Here is a 21,001-nt window from a genome sequence, read left to right as displayed (position 1 = left end):
CGCTGATTCCCTGTCTCGTTTCCAGTGACACAGGTTCAGGGAGCTGGCTCCAACGGCGGAGATGGCCGGGGTTCCTTGCCCAGGGTGGCTGTGGGAGATTGCCTTGGAATCGTCACGGGATGGATCAGGCGGTAGGTGAGTGGGTCGACCTGGGCAGCATATTCCAGAGTGTGGAAGGAGTGGGGTGACTTGGCGGATGCCGAGCTGGGGAGGCAGAGACGGGGTGGTTGGTGGTTTATTTTGTGTCTCGACACATGGAGAGCGTGGGGTCCGTGTTTGCTCTGGATAAGAAACTGGCAGGTTTAGCCTTCCTATTTAAGCTTCAAGGCCTGACTGATTTCACAAAGGTTTTCTGGGTGAAGCAAGCAGTAAAGGGTGTAAGGGATTAGCTCGGTAGCGGGGGTGTGTGACCCCCTGGATGGGTCTCCTACACACTGAACTGTACAGAAAGGCAGTTGAAGACGGTTGAAAACAAAGATTTTGGTTTATTCTTCCAAGTGCTGGAAACAAGTGCAAGCATCCAAACAGCATAAACAAAATCAAACATATAATAAACCCTGGCCACTTGGGGCGTCTACCTTCACCACACAGGAACCTATCTATGGAGTCTGGCACAGCCTACTGCTGGGCCGACACTGCTGGTCATACAGCAGAAAACAATAGTATTTTTGATTTTTATCACATAGAAAAATCAACAGCACCTCACCTCTTCAGAAGTATTTCAGCTCACTGCACTCCTTCACTCAGAAAGCCTCAGGATGCAGTAATTAGTAGTAGTCCTCTGGATTACTTATAGAGGCCTTAATTGCCTCATTCTGAACAGCTGAAGTTTTCCAACGCCCTTAAACCTTTCTGGCTACTTCTGCAGCCGACACCCGATAATAATTGGTGTATTGTCTAAACAAGGCAGAAATGTATCTCCCGTCTGTGACAACACTCACAGATTTACCTGACTTCCTGTCACAAGGGGTACTGCAAGTGTCATGTGCGGAAGGATGCTAGCAGGTCAGTATCATTTTCCATCCTGCAAGCCATTTGTGGAACTTTGGGATCTGTGTGTTCCTTGGGTTTCGAAGTGTTGTTATTTAAAGCCGCTTTTTCTTTGGCATCTTTTGGGGCATTTAGGGTAGGGGAGTTGGTTAGCCCATCAAGGCAGGTGGATGGAGGGTTGATGTCTTAGGACGTGGTGACACGGGGCGACAGGGTGGTGCTTCGGTTACGGCGGTCAAAAACAGATCAGGCAGGAAAAGGGGCAAATGTTGAGCTGTATGCGCTGCCAAGTTCTGAGGTTTCACCGGTAAGGGTGGTCCGGGAGTTTTTGGATGCTCGTCCGGTGAAGGGGATCATTTCTGGTGCACGGGGATGGAATCTAGATTCCAATTTGTAAAAATTTTTAGGAAGTGTCTTTGCGCAGCAGGGTTTGATGGTAGGCAATTTGTTTCACACTCCTTCCGCATCGGGGCGGCCACGGAGGCTGCCCGGTGTGGGTTGAATGAGGCTGCTGTAAAGAGGATCGGTCGGTGAGAATCCAGGAGATTCCGATCTTATGTGCGACCGCACGTTGATGGATTGAAAAGGGGATGTGGGTTTTTTTCCGTGTAGAGGGGTATGTTGGCTGATGACTTCTGTTGGGCGTTTCTGGGTGGTGTTCAGTGTGGTTATTTACCTTTGTTGTTAATTTTCATTTCAGATGGAGGTCGTGTACTCCTCATCTGGATCTTGGGGCATTCTTATGTCTTTTGGGGGACCAGGAGAGCAGATGTGCGGCAGTTGGGCATCTCTAGACAGGAGGCATGTATCAGGTGGCTGGGGATGCCGGGTATGGTGTGGAGTAAGGTGATACCAGAGGTGTGGCGCCGGAGATTTTGGTCCTACATGTGGGGGGGGCAATTTGGGGGTCAGGCCAATTGGGGAACTGATAGCGGCTGTTAAATCGGACGTACTGTTGCTCGGCTCCACTTTTGGTCGGACATATTTGCTTGGACCACTTGGCGCATGGCGCGGTCGGTGGAGAGGGTCAACAAAGCCAGGATAAAAGTGAACAAGGTGGTGGGTCGATTTGTAGCACGGAATGGGGGTTTACTGATCAGACACACCGAGTTGGAGGTTAATTTGGGTTTGTATCATCGCGGAGACGGAGTTCATTTGACCACGGTGGGTATCGATTTGTGGGCGCTGGGTCTGCAGGAGGGAATTCAGCAGGCCCTGCGGGTGTGGAGGTGCCCTTAAGGTTAAAGGATTATCCTTGCGGGCTGTGGCGATGTCCTTGGTCTTTAATGGTGGAAGATAACATATCTGATGGAAGTGTGGGGGGTTCATCTGTTGTATGAGCCCCTCTGGGGTATTCCAGTGGAACGGTGTCCGCTGAAATACGGGTTTGGTGGCACTGCGGGAAAAAGGGGTTGCCTCCGAGCTGTGATACAGCTGGAGGCCTGGTATGGTAAAATAGTCCCGCAGTGTAGTGGTGGTAATGTTTTAAGTTCGGGGTGCTGTCAAAGACCAACAGGCTGTGTGTGTTAAAAAAAGTTGCCATTATGTGACTGCTGATTCCACGCCAGCCAATGTATGGGCAGCACATAAATGTGTCATTCGTGGGGAACTATTGTCCTTGATGTCAATTAGGAATAAACAAAGGAGAGAGCAGATTGCTACTCTATCAACTAAGATACACACTCTGGAGAGAGCTCATAAATTGTCCCTAGCCTCCCAAACCCTTACTGAACTACTTCAAGCCCGTGAGGATCTATTGGAAATACTGGGTAAAACCATAAGACGCAAATATGCCCTTACGAAGAAGCTGTTTTATCAATTCGGCAATAAATCAGGCAAATACCTAGCTAGAGCCCTACAACTTAGGAAGGCAGCTAATACCGTCCACTTAATTCGGGACCCCACTGGTAAATCTTTTTCTTCTCCAGAGGATATTTCAAATCAATTTGTCTACTATTTCAAAAATTTGTACAACCTACCCCTCACACACAAGAAAGGCCATTCTCCCGACAGACAGAATGTTATTGACGAATTCTTAAAACAATACTGTCCTTCCCCTATTTCCCAGAAAGATGCTGAGCACTTAGATCTCCCTATTAATGCATTAGAAACTTTGATTGCTTTAAAACAACTTAAACCTGTCCTGTTGCAGCTGCCGACGACAATGGCGAAAATTAAGGCTAGAGACCTGCGTGGTAAGAAGAAGGAAGAGCTATTGAAACAGTTGGATGACCTCAAGGTTGAACTGTCTCAACTCAGAGTTGCTAAGGTGACAGGAGGAGCTGCTTCCAAGTTGTCCAAAATCCGTGTTGTTCGCAAGTCCATCGCTAGAGTTCTAACTGTGATCAACCAGACTCAAAAAGAAAACTTAAGGAAATTTTACAAAGGTAAGAAGTACAAGCCTTTGGATTTGAGGCCAAAGAAGACCAGGGCTCTCAGGCGCAGACTGAACAAGCATGAGGAGTCTCTGAGGACTAAAAAGCAGCAACGAAAAGAACGACTGTACTCCATGTGCAAATTTGCTGTCAAGGCATAAGTCATGTGTTAATAAAATGTGTTCAGTTAAAAAAAAAAAAAAAAAAAAATAAAAAAAAATAAAACAACTTAAACCAGGAAAGAGTCCGGGCCCTGATGGCATGACAGTCAGTTATTATAAATCGTTTCAAGATATTCTTAACCCACATTTTATCTCTGCGTTTAATCATTTATCATCTTCCTCACATACTCTCAAAGACCTGCTAGAAGCCCATATCACCCTTATACCTAAGCCAGGCAAAGATGAAACTTTGGTGTCCAACTATAGACCGATCTCCCTTCTTAATGTGGACCTGAAATTATACGCCAAGATCCTTGCAAATCGCCTGCTCCCTCTTATACCCGATTTAGTAACACTTGATCAAGTTGGTTTTGTCCCCGGGCGAGAGGCCAGGGATAACACTCTAAAAGCTATAAACATTCACCATTGGCTCTCTACCTCTTCCACTAAAGGCTTATTCTTGTCCCTTGATGCTGAGAAGGCGTTTGATCGGGTGGCCTGGGACTATATGTCTGCAACATTGAAGGCTCTAGGATTTCCTACTCATTTTCTACATTTGATTCTCAATTTATATTCTTTCCCTACAGCCAGGATTAGAGTCAATGGCCACCTGTCAGACGCCTTCCACATCTCAAATGGCACGCGCCAGGGTTGCCCCTTGTCCCCACTTATTTTCATACTCACCTTAGAACCCCTATTACGAAAACTCAGGGACAACCAGGACATATCTGGCATTACTATCTGAGACAGACAATTCAAAATCGCTGCATACGCAGATGACATCCTGCTTTTTCTTTCTAAACCCCTAATCACTATTCCAACTCTACTTCGTGATTTCACCTTGTTCCATAAACTTTCTAATTTACAAATTAATTTTACTAAATCTAAAGCCCTCAATGTCTCTCTTCCACCCACTAGTGAATCAATGCAAAGCTAACTTTCCCTTCAGTTGGGAACCCCATTCCCTTACATATTTGGGTATCCAAATCCCCTCTAAGTTGGCTGACCTCTATGAGAAACATTTTACCCCTATTCTCAATAACATTAAAAATGATCTCCACAATTGGTCCCTGGGTAAATTTTCTTGGTTTGGCCGAATTGCCATTTTGAAAATGAACATTTTACCACGCCTCTTATACGTTATGCAAGCTATCCCGATCAAACTCCCGCCATCTTTTTTTACAACGTATAAGAGACTCTGTAGGAACTTTATTTGGGCTTCTAAACCTCCTAGAATAGGTTGGGATAGAATGATTCTTCCAAAATTGAAGGGAGGACTCAGTCTCCCGGAAATTCGTAAATACCATTCAGCATGCCATATCACTAGGGTCATTGACTGGCATCTACACACTCACACCAAAGACTGGATTGCCATTGAAGATCTCTCGTCACAATTTCCCCTTTCCCACTTGCCATGGATTTCTATCAAATCTATTCCTAAAAATTGCCTGTCCCATCCACTGATAGGACCTACGCTCCTTTATTTTAAAAAGTCTTCTGAATCACTCTCCATGTCTCCTTCCCCTGGCCCATTAACACCTTTAGATGGTAACCCTGACTTCCAGTTCGGATTTATGGGCACTAAAACGAACCCACTGGACCCTAAGCGAACGCTAAGAGCACATCATTTTTTCAAAGATAATTCCATTGTTTCTTGTGACATGTTGTCGTCCCTATTTCCTAATAATAACATTCCCTTTTACAAATTCTTACAAATACGACATTTTCTACAAAGCAGAAGGCCTATTTCACAATGGTACAGGGAACTGACCCCATTTGAAAAATTGTGTACTGCCACAACCCCTCAAAGACACCTAATTTCATCTGTTTATGCACTCCTTTTCAGTACCATTTTACAAAGCTCCAACAAAATTAATAAAGGTTGGGAAGATGAACTCCAAATACAACTTCTAGACTCTGACTGGGACAATATTTTTACACATATTCATAAGGGATCTGTTAACATTTCGGCCCAAGAAAATAACTACAAATTTTATTCGAGATGGTATCGTACCCCTGAACGCCTCCATGTATTTTATCCAACTGTCTCCCCAATGTGTTGGAGATGCAACAACTCTCTGGGATCATTACTCCATATTTGGTGGAACTGTGACATCATTAAGCCTTTCTGGGAGAAGGTTCATGTGGCAATTGCCCAAATTACAACTTACACATTAGACTTTTGCCCTGCACAGTATCTTTTACATCATACTTTGTTGCCTCAATCCATTTATAGAAAATCCTTGATACTCCATCTCATAAATGCTGCAAAACAATGCATTCCTCTTTTTTGGAAGAAAACTAACCCTCCTACACTGGCTGACTGGATTAACCGTGTACAGCAGATTTCTGAGATGGAAGACTTGATTCACCAAGCCAATGATAATCCGATGAAATATAGATCCACCTGGTCCTGTTGGATTCACTTTAGGGATTTGTCGCGGTTTATAGACTTATTAGGCACGTAATTGTTCATTGTATTTGCGATTGTTGCGACTACATAGATCACCTACAGGGATTAGAACCCCACATATTCCATTTACCGCTCAATTTGAGCGCTTGCCTACGCATTTTTACGTTTTCCCTTTGAAATCTTTACATACCTTTATTTTGATTCTCTGAACACTTTTGCTATGTGCTATGTTCCACCCATATTTTTGAGACTACTCTATATGGGAGTCTCTATTTTCATTTTTTGTTTTATCGCTTCATTCACATCAGGAAGCTCGGATTGAATTATCCTGTATTTTCGGATTTTTCTGTGCTTTATATCTTCAAGACACTAACGTAGTAATGTATGATTTTTCTGTTTGTGCTTTGTAATCTCATTCTATTTGATATTCTGATGCTTGAATATATGATGACAATGATAATATATTGTCTACCTCCATATTTCTGTTATTTTATGTTCAATATTTATTGTAAAACCCCATGTATGTATACGTAAATTAATTGTATTCCTATTTTAACTTTAATAAAATGTTTGAAACACAAAAAAAGTTGCCATTAAAAATGTTTATTTGGAAATTATTTTGACAATTTTTTTTTTCATGGGACTATACAACCGCTTTCATGCCGTGTACACACGGTCGTTTTTTGTCTTGTAAAAAAACATTGTTTTTTCACATGAAAAAAAATGATGTTTTTCAAACTTCATTTTAAAAAACGACGTTGCCTACACACCATCGTTTTTTCAAAATGCTCTAGCAGAGCACGGTTACGTTCAGCACGTACGACGGCACTCTGTTTCATTCAAGCTCGCGTCATAACTTGCTTCTGAGCATGCGCGGGTTTAAAAACGTTTTTTTAAAGTCGTTTTACTCACACACTATCATTTTAAATGACACAAAAAACTACGTTTTGAAAAGCGACATAAAAAATGTTCGAATTTTTTTTTTGTCGTTTTTCAGAAGACATAAAACGACGTTTTGCCAACACACGATCATTTTAAATGACGTTTTTTAAAACGTTGTTTTATTTCATCACAAAAAACGACCGTGTGTACGCGGCATCAGAAACAGAAAGCCACCTTCCATTATATGGAACCCCATAGTTCAGAGACCAACAGATGAGAGACCAAGAAATTTACTGCATAATGAGGACTCTTCCTCCTCCCTCTTTTCTTTTCTGGGGGACACCCAAAGCCTTACCAGAGATCCCTGGCCAGCTTTTTAGGACTAAATCCTTGGACCAACGGTCAACCACCACACCTTAGACCCTATTGCACAGAGATGTATCTGGTAACAGAATGATTTGGAAAAACATTCCAATTAATCTGTGTGATTTTAATAGGTAAAGCAGATTCAATTAAAAGGGTTGTAAAGGTACAATTTTTTTTCCTCAATAGCTTCCTTTACCTTAGTGCAGATTTTGCTTTTAAATGTCCTTAATTCTTCTGCTAAATCCCCACTTCCTGTTCTTCTGTCTGTAACTCCACACAGTAATGTGAGGCTTTCTCCCTGGTGTGGAGTGTTGTGCTCGCCCCCCCCCCCCCCCCCCCTTGGACTACAGGAAAGTCAGGACGCTCTCTACGTTGCAGATAGAGAAAGGTGCTGTGTGTTTGTGGGCGTCCTGACTCTCCTGTAGTCCAAGGGAGGGGGCGAGGCTGGCACTCCACACCAGGGAGAAAGCCTTGCATTACTGTGTGGAGTTACAGACAGAAGAACAGGAAGTGAGGATTCCTCAGAAGAAATAAGGACATTTAAAAGCAAAATCGAAGGATGAGGTAAGTGAAGGAGGATTGCACTAATGTAAAAGAAGCTATTTAGGAAAAAAAAAATTGTACCTTTACAACCCCTTTAACTAGATGACTGAGTAAGCACCTTTCTGGTTTTCTTCATCTTGATCAGGCCTTTAAAAGACATATTCTCAGTTTCATATTTCTAATGAAAGATATGAGTGTGCAGTGGCAGTGAGCTGTTCTGATTTCCTTTCTGAGATTTTGAAGATGGTGCTGTGATTATTGTGGTATTTTTTGTAAACCCTTCCAGATGTTCGATGCGGCTGTCTAGTGTGTTAGATACCAAGAAGAAGGAGGAGTTGCTAAATTATGTTTGCTGGAAATTAGGCAGAGTTTAAGAATGCTGCAAGGGCCAGCCACTGATTAGAAAATATTTTTCAGTCTTAGAATGTCTCAGGCCTCGTACACACGACAGAGTTTCTCGGCAGAATTTGGCGAGAAACTCGGTCAGAGCTGGATTCTGCCGAGAAACTCTGTCGTGTGTACACTTTCGGCCCGATGGAGCCGCCGAGGAACTCGTCGAGAAAATAGAGAACATGTTCTCTATTTTCTCGTTGTTCTATGGGAGCTCTCGGCCCGCCGAGCTCCTCGGCGGCTTCAGGGCTGAACTGGCCGAGGAACTCGATGTGTTTGGCACGTCGAGTTCCTCGACCGTGTGTACGAGGCCTCACTCTTCTGCTGTTATGTAGCAAGTGAACTATCCCCCCCCCCCCTTTTTTTTGTTTTTTTTATAAATGTCTATTTTTTTATTTTTGTTTATATATTTTTTTTTTATTAAAAGGCCCAGAGGGCCTTAGGGCCCCCGGATGGCAACCTCCCTTTTTTATGTATTTTTTTTTGTAAATGTTAATTTTATTTATTTTATTAAAGGGCCCAGAAGTTTATTTTTTATTTTTATTAAAGTGCCCAGAGGTCCCCAGGGCCCCGGATGGCTACCCCCCTTTTTTATATATATATATATATTTTTCTTTATTTCTTCTTTTTTTTGTAAAGCCCCCCCCTTCTCAATTTGCGGCAGCCCCCCCGCTTCTCAATTTCAGGTGGCACCCCCCCCCGGTTCTCTCCTCCAGGGGGCCCATGCCTTAAGCTGTGTAATTGGCCACAAAATTCCTGATGGAGGCCCTGCGCATGCCTCCCAACATGCACAGACAGCTTCTTCTTGCAGTCCCGCGAAAGGGTTAATTGCACTGCAAGAGGGAGGCAGCACGGAAGCAGGAGGAACTGGAGCGGTGTGTGGAGGACTGTGGCTGCTGAAGGGAAGAAAGCTGACAGCCTGGCTAATGACAGTCTGTGGCCCCGGCTGTCGGCACAGGTGAGAGGCACTCCCCCCCGCTCAACAACTTTAATGCGCACCCCCCCGCTCAACAACTTCAATTCAATTCGCCCCCCCGCTCAACAACTTTAATGCGCACCCCCCCGCTCACTATGACCCCCCCTCGCTCAACATCTTTGATCCCCCCCAATTCCAGGGGGCCCCTTCAACACTCAAGCCCAGGGGCCCCCACCACCCAAGTCCTGCCCTGAGTGTAGTAATGTTGGCAGAACTGCTTGCACATGGAAAGATCTACTCTTTTTATTTACATGGCTTTTTTGGAGGCAGTGGATATATAATTACTTTAGTTGATAGAAAAAAAATCTAAGCATCCAGAAAATAGCACTCAAAACATGCTCTACTGTCGTGTAGTATCAGGTTCACACTGATACAACACGACAGTCATACGACTTAAATCCTACTTTGCTCTGCGACATCAGTCCTACATCAGTCCTACATCCATCCGACTTAAATGAACAGAATACTACTATAGCGCCTGGTTACTTCCAAGTACCGGTGCTTCGTAAATTTAGTGGGGGATCAGAGAGTTAGTTGGCTCTGATCCAGTTAATCTGTTCAAATTGGGTCTCTGTCTCAGCTTGGCTGTGCTGTGGGCTCATTCTGTTGTTCCTGGGGTGCTGTTCCCACCCCAGGACAATAGGTAGCAGCAGTGGAGTCGAGGTTTGGGTGCTTTTCCCCAGCAGCCTATCAGGAGGGTTTCTCCTTGCTGTGCATGCTGGGGGAGGGTATTTATGGGACAGATGCCATTGGTCTGGGTCCTTCTCCGAGTGTGGCACCCACCTTTAGGGTGACTGCATCACGGCGCCCCGGCGAAATGGCCTTCCAGGCCGGGGTGCACGTGCCACGCAGTGTTCCTGGTTCCGGGACCACGTTGGTCCGGAACATTTAACGCTGTGGCTTGGCCCCAGTAATCGACTGGTTCCCTATTCTTAAGATCCCAAGCATTGTTCCCATGTGAGGAAGCTGTTCGGTGGGGAGTCCATCTGAGGAGAGCCAAGAGAGGCTGGCGATCCAATAGGGTCTCGACAATCCACCGGGGATTAAGGTAACCGGTTACTGAGAGGTTGGACGTTGGTCACCTGTCAGTCGGTAACCTGCAAGGAGATCCAGGCCAAAGTCTATTAAGGAGGATCACCTCCGCTACCTCAATCCTAAGGAGGGTCTGTGGCAGAGACTTTTCCTCTAATTTCCGAGTGATACTCTGGCTGCCAGGTCAGTGAGAGAGGCCTGTTCAGGTACGCTATACCCACTCCAGCTGGAGTGGCGAAGAAGACTAAGTGTTGTTGGAAGCAGGACTGTTTCCCTATTGTTACGCCTGAACCTGCTATTTCTCCTTTTACTTCAACTCTTCTATCACCACAAGTTTATTTGTTTTTACCTGGCTGGGTAATAAAGAGCACAGAAAAAGACACCTGTTGTGGACATTCCATTACTATTTTATTCACCATACACCCCTGGACGGCGGAGGAGCCATGAGATAACATGCCACCCAAAACAAACCAGCAGCTCCTTAGGGGGTAGTGCTACACTAATTTGATCCAACTTTGTGTAGTGTGACTTGTCCTTTGACCAATCAAAGCAATCCCAGTGTGAGATAAATTCCTTTTACTGCTGCTGTAATCACCATGTCCGATGTCAAAAGTCGGATGGTTAGGACAAGGATCATACTTTGATCCGGCTTCAATGATATTCAATGGGCTGAAGTAGGATCAAAGTGTGAACCCAGCCTCAATCAATATTGGTTAAATACACTGTGACATGACACAGGAGAGGAAAAGAGAGTGACAGATATAAACGTATTCAGTATATAAAAAAGAAACAAAAAAGTACAACCTCAGTCATAAAAAAATATAAATGTAGGTAGCCCAGAATTAGAAAAAATGATATTAAGGCTGATCATGCTGCTATGTGCTGTGGAGAGGGAATTCTATCCTTGTAAAAACAATAAAAGAAGTGAAAAACACAGTGTAAACCACCACAGTGTAGTACCCTTAATAAAAGTGCTATTAAAAGACAAATTCTTACACACTGGGTATGTGACATGGCACATATGGGGATTGCCAATCAGGAGATAGACAGACCATATACAGTCCACAAGCCCCAGACAGAGGCAGGGATGTAAACTGGGAAAACCGTTTCCTGGAATCCTGCACTGACATGCTGTGCTTGGTGATGCAGAAGCCTTGTTGGAATTGATTTAGTCCCAGAGCCCAGCCTCTGTGTGATGTCACTCCTTGAAGCATATGCAGGATGCATTTCAAGGTGGCTAACTCTTCATCAGCTGCATACCAACTGGGCTACCCACAGAAGAATAAATATTGAGTGGAACAGGGAAGTTCAAAAGGGATCTACCGGCCTAATCACTACCACAGTGGCAACTAATATTGTTATATTAGTTGCCACTGTAGTAGCGATTAGGCCAGTCAATCAATGCATCATGTGACTAGGTGTTCCGGGAGCCACTTATCAAGTCAAGACCTGCTGTATGATAGTGAATGGCAGTCTCAGCCTGGACTCCCACCTCCTTCCTCCTGGAGATTCTATCCCTGTGAGTAAGCTCCGGTGGGCAGAGTGAAACACGTCGTGGGGTGGCCTAGCGGGGGTCCAGGCTGAGCTATTCAATATCATACAGCAGGTCTTGACTTGGACTCTAGGACACCTAGTCAAGCTCTACCCTTGCCTGAAACATAGACAAGCTCCCTTCCCAGCCAGCACTTACAGCGGTGGGCACAGGGCTTCATTCCCATACAGCCCGAGTGGCTCACACACATCCTTGGTTCCCAATCAATGTATCATGATGAAAACAGCCTTGCACTAAAAAAGGCTCACTTTAACTGATATAATGGTGAATAAATGTAACTAGGACCACTGTTACTGATTTATGCAGAGCCTTAAAGCGGAGTTCCACCCAAAAATGGAACTTCCGCTTTTTGGAAACCCCCTCCCCTCCGGTGTCACATTTGGCATCTTTCAGGGGGAGGAGGAAGCAGATACTTGTGTAATACAGGTATTTGCTCCCACTTCTGGGCATAGATCGGTGATCTGTTGGTCTACGGGATCCCGGTGACCTACGCCACGTCCGGCGCTTCCTTTTTCCCCCACCGCTGTTTTTTGGGAGACACACAGGTCCCAGGGCCTGCCGTATATACTCTGCAGAAATTTGGCCCTTAGGTGTTGGTGTTGCCACAACACTGTAAGCCCTCACAGTTAGTCTTGGTGGGCGCTGGAACGCCCTGCTGTGAACTATTATATCAAGAATTGTAATTACATGCCATTGTTGAACAGTGGTAGAAAAATTGGGCCTTTGGTGCTGGTGCCACAACACTGTAAGTCATCACAGTTACTCTTGGTGGGCGCAGGAATGGGCCCTGCTGTTAAATATTAGATCAAGAATTGTAATTACATGGCCCTGTTGAATAGGGGCAGAAAAATTGGGCCTTTGATGGTGGTGGTGGTGGTGCTGGTGCGACAACACTGTAAGTCATCACAGTTACTCTTGGTGGGTGCAGGAATGGGCCCTGCTGTGAAATATTAGATCAAGAATTGTAATTACATGCCCTGTTGAACAGGGGCAGAAAAATTGGGCCTTAGGCACTAGTTCCACAACACAGCAACCCCTCACAGATACTGTAGTTGGAGCACAGGAATAAGCCCTGCTGCAATGTATTGCATCAAAAATTGTAATTACACACCCCTGTTAAACAGGGGCAGAAAAATTGGGCCTTATGCACTGGTGCTGGTGCCACAACACTGAAACCCCTCACAGATACTCTAGTTGAAGCGCAGGAATGAGCCCTGCTGCAAAGTACTGCATAACAAATTGTAATTACACGCCCCTGTTAAACAGGGACAGAAAAATTGGGCCTTAGGCACTGGTGCTGGTGCCACAACACTGCAACCCTTCACAAATACTCTAGTTGGAGCGCAGGAATGAGCCCTGCTGCAAAGTATTGCATCAACAATTGTAATTATACACCCCCTGTTAAACAGGGGCAAAAAAATTGGGACTTAGCCACTGGTGGCGGTGCCCAGAACCAAAAATGTTCTTACAAGCTATCAGCATGATCATTGAGGAGGAAAAGCATAGTCACTCAGCATGACAGGATAGTCACTCAGCATCAGTATAGGCAGTCTTGAAGGGATCTGACATTTAAAAAAAAATATTCAGTTACATCAGCATCAGGTGCTTCGTAGCTGGTGGTGATCCAAGCTTGATTCATTTTTATGAAGCTCAGTCGATTGACCGAGTCGGTGGAGAGGCACACCCTGTGATCGGTTACAAAGCCTCCAGCAGCACTCAATGTGCATTCCGAAAGAACGCTGGATGCAGGACAGGCCAGTAGCTCAATTGCATACTGTGCAAGCTCTGGCCAGTGATCCATCCTCAAGACCCAGTAACCCAGAGGATTTTCGGTGGGAAAGGTGTCCAAGTCTGATCTTGCCCCTAGGTATTCCCACTCCATGTAAAACAGACACTGGCGATGGTTGCTGGAACTGGTCATACCTTGGGGCTGTGGACTAAAAAATTGTCTGAATGCATCGGTCAAACGGCCACTCTCCTTCTTTGACTGACCGAAGCCTCAGCAACACTTTGTCCAGGACCAGGACCTTTCTGCAAGGCCTCCCGAAGTTGTTTCATCTTCTGCTCCCTCTCCGCCGGCAAGATAAGGTCCGCAACCTTACCCTTGTAAAGTGGATCAAGGAGGGTTGCCAGCCAGTAATGATCCCTCTTCTTGATAGCACGAATACGAGAATCCTTCTGCAGGCTTTGCAGGATCAGGGAGGCCATGCAGCATAGGTTTGCTGAGGCATTCGGTGCAGAGTTCTCTGGGTCACTGAGGACAACATGATCCGCAGCCACGTACAAGTCCATGGGTGTCTTGGGACTGTAATTAATCCCTTGATGACTGCTGCTGATGCTGAGTGCTAGGCTCCACCTCCATCCTGACACAATCCTCCTCCTTGTCCTCTTCCTGTGTGATAGGTGGGCAAGCAGGAACACTGTCTGGATAAAGGGGGCCTTGAGAGGTAAGGAAGTCCTCCTCTTCCTCCCTCTGTTCTGCCTCAAGTGCCCTGTCCATTATTTCACGCAGCGTGTGCTCCAACAGGTGGATAAGAGGGACAGTGTCACTGATGCATGCACTATCACTGTGCACCATCCTCGTGGCCTCCTCAAATGGTGACAGGACAGTGCATGCATCCCCGATCATGGCCCACTGGCATGGGGAAAAAAAACAAGCTCCCCTGACCCTATCCTGGTGCCATTCTCATTGATGCCTGCCTGCGTACATGCGTAGCTCCTTGAACGCCTACGCAGCACTGCTGGTTCCCAGGACAAATCAGCACAGGAAGAGGCCATGGAGGAAGAAGGAGAGGAGGGGGTGGAGGAGAGGGGTGTGTCACAATCACCAGTAGCCAGTAGCATTTTGGAGGTGTAGTGGCGGAACAACCTCCAACACTACTGTACCTTGTCCTGCATCCTTCCCAGCTGCCAGCAGAGTCACCCAATGTGCCGTGAAAGATAGATAACGTGCCTGCTGGACCATGAGTCAGCGGTAATATGCACCTTACCGCTGACTGCCCTGTCGAGGCATGGACATTGCCTTCCACATGCAGGTAGAGAGCCGGAAGGGGGCAGAGTCTACCAACTGAAAAGGCAGCAGTTGAAGTGCGAGCAATTTAGCTAAGCTAGCATTCAACCGCTGGGCATGTGGATGGCTGGGAGCGAACTTCTTTCGGTGCTGCAGCAGCTGGGGCAGGGAAATTTGCCTGGTACAATCTGACGTTGGTGTACCGATAGTAGGTTGCAAGTACTTGGCTGTCACACAGCTAATTCTACACCTTCAGTCCTATCAGTGCAGGCTTCAGAGAGGACTGAAGGTATAGTGGAATTGGAGATCCCAGCTGATGAGGAGCAAGGAGAGGTCTTTGGTGTGGATCTTTGAGGTACGCTTGCCAACTAACTGCATGGCAAGTCGACATATGTCTGGTCAAGCATGTGGTGCCCAAGCGGGTGATGTTTTGGCCACGTGAGATACGCTTGCGACATATGTTGCAAATAGCAGCGGTGCGATCTGATGCACTCGTCTCAAAAAAGGCCCACACAAAATAACTTTTGGAATAACGTGGAGAGACAGCAGCGCCCTGCACATGCGGAGCTCTGCGGTGTGATGCAGTTGGTGTGCTGCCCTTAAGCTGGCCCCTGCAGGGCCTCCTGCCTCATTAGAGATGTTTCTCCTCTCTCCTATCAGGCACCCACGTGGAGTCAGTGACCTCAACATCCCCTCCCTCCACATCACTGTAGAAAACCTGGCAGTATGATGCAGCTGGGGGAACATGACTGCCAGATTGCTGTCCTTCTTGGGCACCCCCTCTCTCTGGGCTCACGTTACTGCCTTCCTCTAGCTGGGTATCATCATCGGAGCCTTCAAAACGCTGCACATCCTCCTGCAGCATGTATCCAACATTGTGGTCAAACAGTTCGGGGGACTCCTCAGGAGGATATGGTGGGGCTAGGAAAGGAGTGACTGATGCCATTGAGCAGAGGGAAGAGGCCGCGTTGGCAGCTGCTTTGCCAGACAAAGAACCCTGAGCCTGGGTGAGAGAGGATGAGGAGGATGAGGACAGCTTGGTCATCCATTCTACCAAGTGTTCGCAATGTTGCGGCTCAATGTTGTTGGCCAGCTGCCAAACAAATGACGAGCGTGTCCCACGGCCACGTACTGATGAGAATGCACCGAGTCCACGACCAGCACTGTTGCCTCTATTTTTTTTTTTTTTCAACCACTTGAGACTCAACCAAAAAGGACAGTGAGACATGCTCACGGTGAATTTGCCCATTACTTCTCTTCTATGGTTTCGTTTTATGGCTTCTATGTGGTCTTTCCCCATTTGCCTCTTTTTTGTTTGTAAAATATTTTTTTTTTTTTTATACTTCTTTTACATACATTTTCCTTCTTTCTTATATATAAAAGAATAGTCATTCATAAATGAATTACCAAAATTAGTTGTAACCATCATTCCCTCAAGGCTACCCTAGCGTCAAGTGCTCCCTTGTTTCTTCCATTTATTCCCCCCTAATTCCCCCCTCATCCCCCACCCCCCCTTCCCCCCTTCGGATCTGTCGGTCACCATTGGCATTCAACTTATTTAGTTGTATCTTCACCTGTCTGTTTCTATTATTGCCTCATTTGAAAGCTCTCCATTTCTCCCAGACTGTTCTACATCTGGCCTCTCCTCACAGTTCTCCTCACTCCAGATATTCCATTTCTGCTATATAGTCTACTTGTTGTATCCACTCTTTTAAGGATGGCATCTTTGGGTGTAACCAGTTTTTTGGTATTAGGCCCTTTGCTGCATTTAGCAACACCGGAACTAAAATCATTCCATACTGTTTTTTTGGCCTGTCTGTTCCGTGAAACAAACAAGTCAAGGGATTCCGCAGGATCTTTCCCCATGTTATTTCTTCTATATATTCTAAAACTTCTTCCCAGTACTCTTGCATTCTCGGGCAGTCCCACCAGATATGCATTGTTGTTCCTATTTGTTTACACTCCCTCCAACACAACGCAGAATTATTTGGATGTATTTTACTCATTCTCTCAGGGGTCAAATGCCAGTGTACCATACATTTATAATTTGCTTAGATTGTGGTGATGTCAGAGGCAAAATTGAACACTGCACCTATCATTTGTGAGTCCTCTAGCTTTTTACCAATGTCGTGTCCCCACTTTTCTACACATGTCAGTGTTCCCTGCGTCTCTAAGTCCACTAATATTCCGTATAATAACGCTATTCCGTGTTTTAGTGGTTTTCCAATAGAGCATAGCTTTTCTATTGGGTTTAATGTTTTGTCATCTCTAATCGGCTGTGGTAAAGTGCTCACAAAGTGCTTTAATTGAAAATACTCCCATTCACTAAAATGTCGAACCCCTTCTAGTGCTTGTAAATCATTTCTTGGCCTTATTTTACCTTGTGTGACAATATTCCCTAATTTTTTAACACCCAATTGCTTTCCCATCCGTGTCTTATTACCTGGTGAAAAAAAAATTGTGCCTGCTAATGGGATTAATGTGGAGTTGTATTCCCATTTTTCCTGTATAGTGTGTCCCATATTTTAAATACATTCTTCGTTATACTTTACTTGACTTGACTTGACTTTAGGTGGTATACAAACATTCTTATTTAATTGTGTCAAACTTATTGTGTCTTCCATCTGTACCCACTTCTTTTTAGTGTATATATTTGTCCATTCAGCTAACCTTGCTAATATTACAGCGTAATAGTATCTCTTTATATCTGGGAGCGCCAACCCCCATTTTTTTACGACTTAGTAAAGTATAGTTTACTCTGGCCTTTTTGCCGTGCCAAATATATTTCGGGATTAAAGTTTTAATTATCTTGAAGAAGCTTTGTGGGATTCTTATAGGAAGCATTTGGAACTTATAAATTATTTTCGGTAATATCATCATTTTAAATGCATTAATCCTACCTACCCAGGAGATCGGTTTCCTTGCTAAGTTTTTCATATCTTGTTTTATTTCATTAACTAAAGGAATATAATTGGCCAGGTATAGTTTTTCTAGTCTGGGTGTAATCTTTATTCCTATGTATGTTAATGTTTTTTTCCCCAAGTAAATGGAAATTCTTTCTGTAAATCTTTTTCTTCTTTTATATCTATTCCTAGGTTCAAGATTACAGATTTTATAGGGTTTATTTTAAAATTGGAGAGTTCCCCGTATTTTTTTATTTCTTTCATTACGTTGGGAAGAGAGAGTCTAGGTTTGGTCACATATAGGAGTATGTCGTCTGCGTACGCCGCTACCTTATGCTCATCCTCCCCCACTCTCACCCCCCCCCTATATTCAGCAATATTACATACAGGAGGGGTGAGAGCGGGCAATCCTGTCTGGTTCCATTCATCATTTCAAACACAGACGACACACTCCCGTTGACCTTCACCCTTGCCGTCGGGTGATTATATAAGTTTTTCACCCATTTCATAAATCTGGGTCCCAGACCTATAGTTCGCAAAGTTTCCATCATAAACCCCCAGTCGACTCTATCAAATGCTTTTTCAGCATCTATTGACATAAGTGCGACTGGGGGTTTCTTCTTGTCATCCTCCTGTAATAACAATATAGGGCCAGATTCACCAAAGAGATACGACGGCGTTTCTCCTGATACGCCATCGTATCTCTGTTTCTATCTATGCGACTGATTCATAGAATCAGTTACGCATAGATAGCCAGAAGATCCGACAGGTGTAATTGTTTTACACTGTCGGATCTTAGGATGCAGTACTGCGGCCGCCGCTGGGGGGAGTTCGAGTCGTAAACCAGCGTCGGGTATGCAAATTAGGAGTTACGGCGATCCACAAAGATTTTTCCCGTCGTAACGGCGTCGCAAGTGTTAGATTTCCGTCGCAAAGATAGTGCACCTTTAACATGGTGTAAAAGTACTCCACCATGTTAAAGTATGCCTGTCTTTCCCGCGTCGCTTTTGATTTTTTTTTTAAATCTTTTATTTTTCCCGTCGTAAATCTTTTTTCATGTCGCGATTCACAAAACGTTGGCGCGTCGTAATTTCGCGCAAAGCACGTCGGGAGCGCGCCTAATTTAAATGGTACCCGCTCCATTTGAATTGGACCGCCTTGCGCTGGACCTGTTTACGATACACCGCCGCAAATTTCCAGGTAAGTGCTTTGTGGATCGAGCACTAAATCGGAAAAATTGCGGCGGTGTAACGTAAACCGGTTACGTTACGTTGCGCCCACTGTACGTGAATCTGGCCCATAGTTCTTGAACTATTATACCTCCCTTCTCTCCCTTTTACAAAGCCTGATCTATATTTATTAAGTCCGGCAATAATGACTTGGGGCCATATTCTCGTAGATCGGCGCATATTTAGTCAGGCGTAGCGCATCTCAGATGCGCTACGCCGACTTAACTCGGAGAGAGCTGTCCCATATTCCCGGACCACATGCGTCCTACGATGCGCTCGCGCAACTTAAATGTGTTGGCGTAAGCCGGCGCAAGTGACGGTAGGAGGGAAGTGGGCGTGAAGCATTCTAATGAACCGTGACCCCATGCAAATGATGTCCAGAGCGAACGGAGCATTCGCCGGACGTGCTCCGCCCTCTGCGCATGCGCAAACCAACATTTGGCGTAACTCCCCCCTGAGCTGGGCCGGCCCAGTGCATAAAAGCGTCACCACATGCGCCCAACGAGCGCAAAGTGACTCCATTTATTGTGTTGGTGGTGTCCGTGATATTTGGATATTTAGCTTTGCAATGCCTGGACCCAGGAAGGAGAGAAGAAAAAAAAACTTCACCCCAGATGAGAGGGCCATCATTGTCTCTGCCATGGAGAGATACGATGCTCGCCTCCATGGTGCAGATAGTGGCAGCACCAGCAAGACAAAAAAGGATGAGATCCTTAGGAGAATTGCTGCACAGGTGAATGCCTTAGGCCATGAGGTCAGGACCCCCCAGGACATTAAAAAAGAAATGAATGACCTGCGGAATGTGGTGAGAAATAAGATTGCCACCATTAACAAGCATTCCAGGGGCACTGGAGTGGGGCCACCCTGTCCCATTCGGCTCACAGAAGAGGAGCAAGTGATTGCCCGCTGCCTTCAGAGGGAACAGGTGGAGGCCCTGGAGGGCCACGACTCAAGTGAGCTGCCCATGAGGACAGGTAAATGTGTTTTATCTTCTATCTGGTGTGTAGCATGTTTGGGGGGGGGACATGTGACAAGTGTGTGGGTCCACCAACATGTGAATGTTTTGTGTCATCCACAGGTGTGCAGGAGGTAGCGGGGCCATCCGATGCTGCCAGTGGCCGTCCGAGCTCATCCCCTGAGCATCCTGCTTCTGTGGCTGACCCCCTGGGAAGCCAACAGGCCTTGGTGGAGGGGAGTGGGCAGTCCTCCGCGCAGGAGGTGGTTGAGGAGGAGGTCGTCCATGAGGAGGTGTTCCTCTTTTTGGAGGATTCTCATGTGGTGGCAGGACCATCCCAAACCCGCCACATCTCCAGCCCCTCAGGGTCCTCCAACACCCTCTCCAGTCCCCTCCCGTCCCATCCCCCTCATCTCCAGCCCCTCAAGGTCCTCCCCCTATGCAAGGGCCCCAGCCACACCTGTCCCCAGGAAGGCGACCCACAAGACAAGGGGTGCGGCAGGAGTGCTGCAAGAAAATCTTGCCAGGCAGCAGGACCAACAGAGCCGCCATATGGGGGAACTCGTGGTGGAGTTGAGGCGCCTAACAGCCTGGCCTCCTCGGGAGCTGTACCGGATGCTATCCAAGATGTCGCTGGAAACAGTGCAGCCACAGTCACCAGCCTGGGGGAGCTGCAGACGACCACAGCTGAACTTGTGGGGGAGGTCAGGTGCCTTCGAGTGGCTGTATAGGCCCAGACAGCTTCCCAGCAGGCCCAGACAGCTTCCCTGGAGGCTGTGCTCACCCGCATAGCGGTGGCTTTGGAGGGCAGCCAGGGAGGGACCTGGGGATGCTCCTCCACCTGATGTCCCACCCCCCCCAACTGAGGCACCCCCCAGGCAAGTGAGTGCCAGGAACCTGGGCACCAGGCGTAGCCCGCGCCGGGGCAAGTGATTTTTTTTTTAACTTATGTTTGCTCTGGTTAAGAGCTTTTTTTTATATTATTTGCTCTGTTTAGGAGCTTTTTTATATTATTTGCTCTGGTTAAGAGCTTTTTTTATATTATTTGCTCTGGTTAAGAGCTTTTTTTTGGGTGCTGCACACAGGCAGTAGTGCAGAGTACAGTGTGAATGGTGTGTGAATGTGGGGGGGGGGGGTGACACTCCTGCCAGTAAGGGGTGTCACCCTCCGGCGTTGGGGATAAGTTCTCCCCAGGTCCGTATGAATGACGAATGAATGGACAGC

General features: G+C 46.1%; 1 protein-coding gene across 1 annotated transcript; it reads left to right on the top strand.

Annotated features, from left to right (window-relative positions):
• The first annotated feature begins 3,127 nt into the window (after positions 1–3,127).
• Positions 3,128–3,560, top strand: LOC120918291 (60S ribosomal protein L35-like). The gene has a single exon (XM_040329803.1). The coding sequence runs from the start codon at positions 3,155–3,157 to the stop codon at positions 3,524–3,526; it is 372 nt and encodes a 123-aa protein (XP_040185737.1). The 5' UTR covers positions 3,128–3,154; the 3' UTR covers positions 3,527–3,560.
• The last annotated feature ends 17,441 nt before the right edge of the window (positions 3,561–21,001 follow it).

Source organism: Rana temporaria, chromosome 12 (genome assembly GCF_905171775.1).
Source record: "Rana temporaria chromosome 12, aRanTem1.1, whole genome shotgun sequence".
NCBI lineage: Eukaryota > Metazoa > Chordata > Amphibia > Anura > Ranidae > Rana > Rana temporaria.
The sequence above is the reverse complement of the archived record's forward strand: the minus strand, read 5'-3'. Positions and strand labels throughout refer to the sequence as shown.

What these genes read in the sequence shown, in the direction of transcription:
- LOC120918291 (XM_040329803.1), top strand. Translation starts at nt 3,155, where the DNA reads ATGGCGAAAATTAAGGCTAGAGACCTGCGTGGTAAGAAGAAGGAAGAG.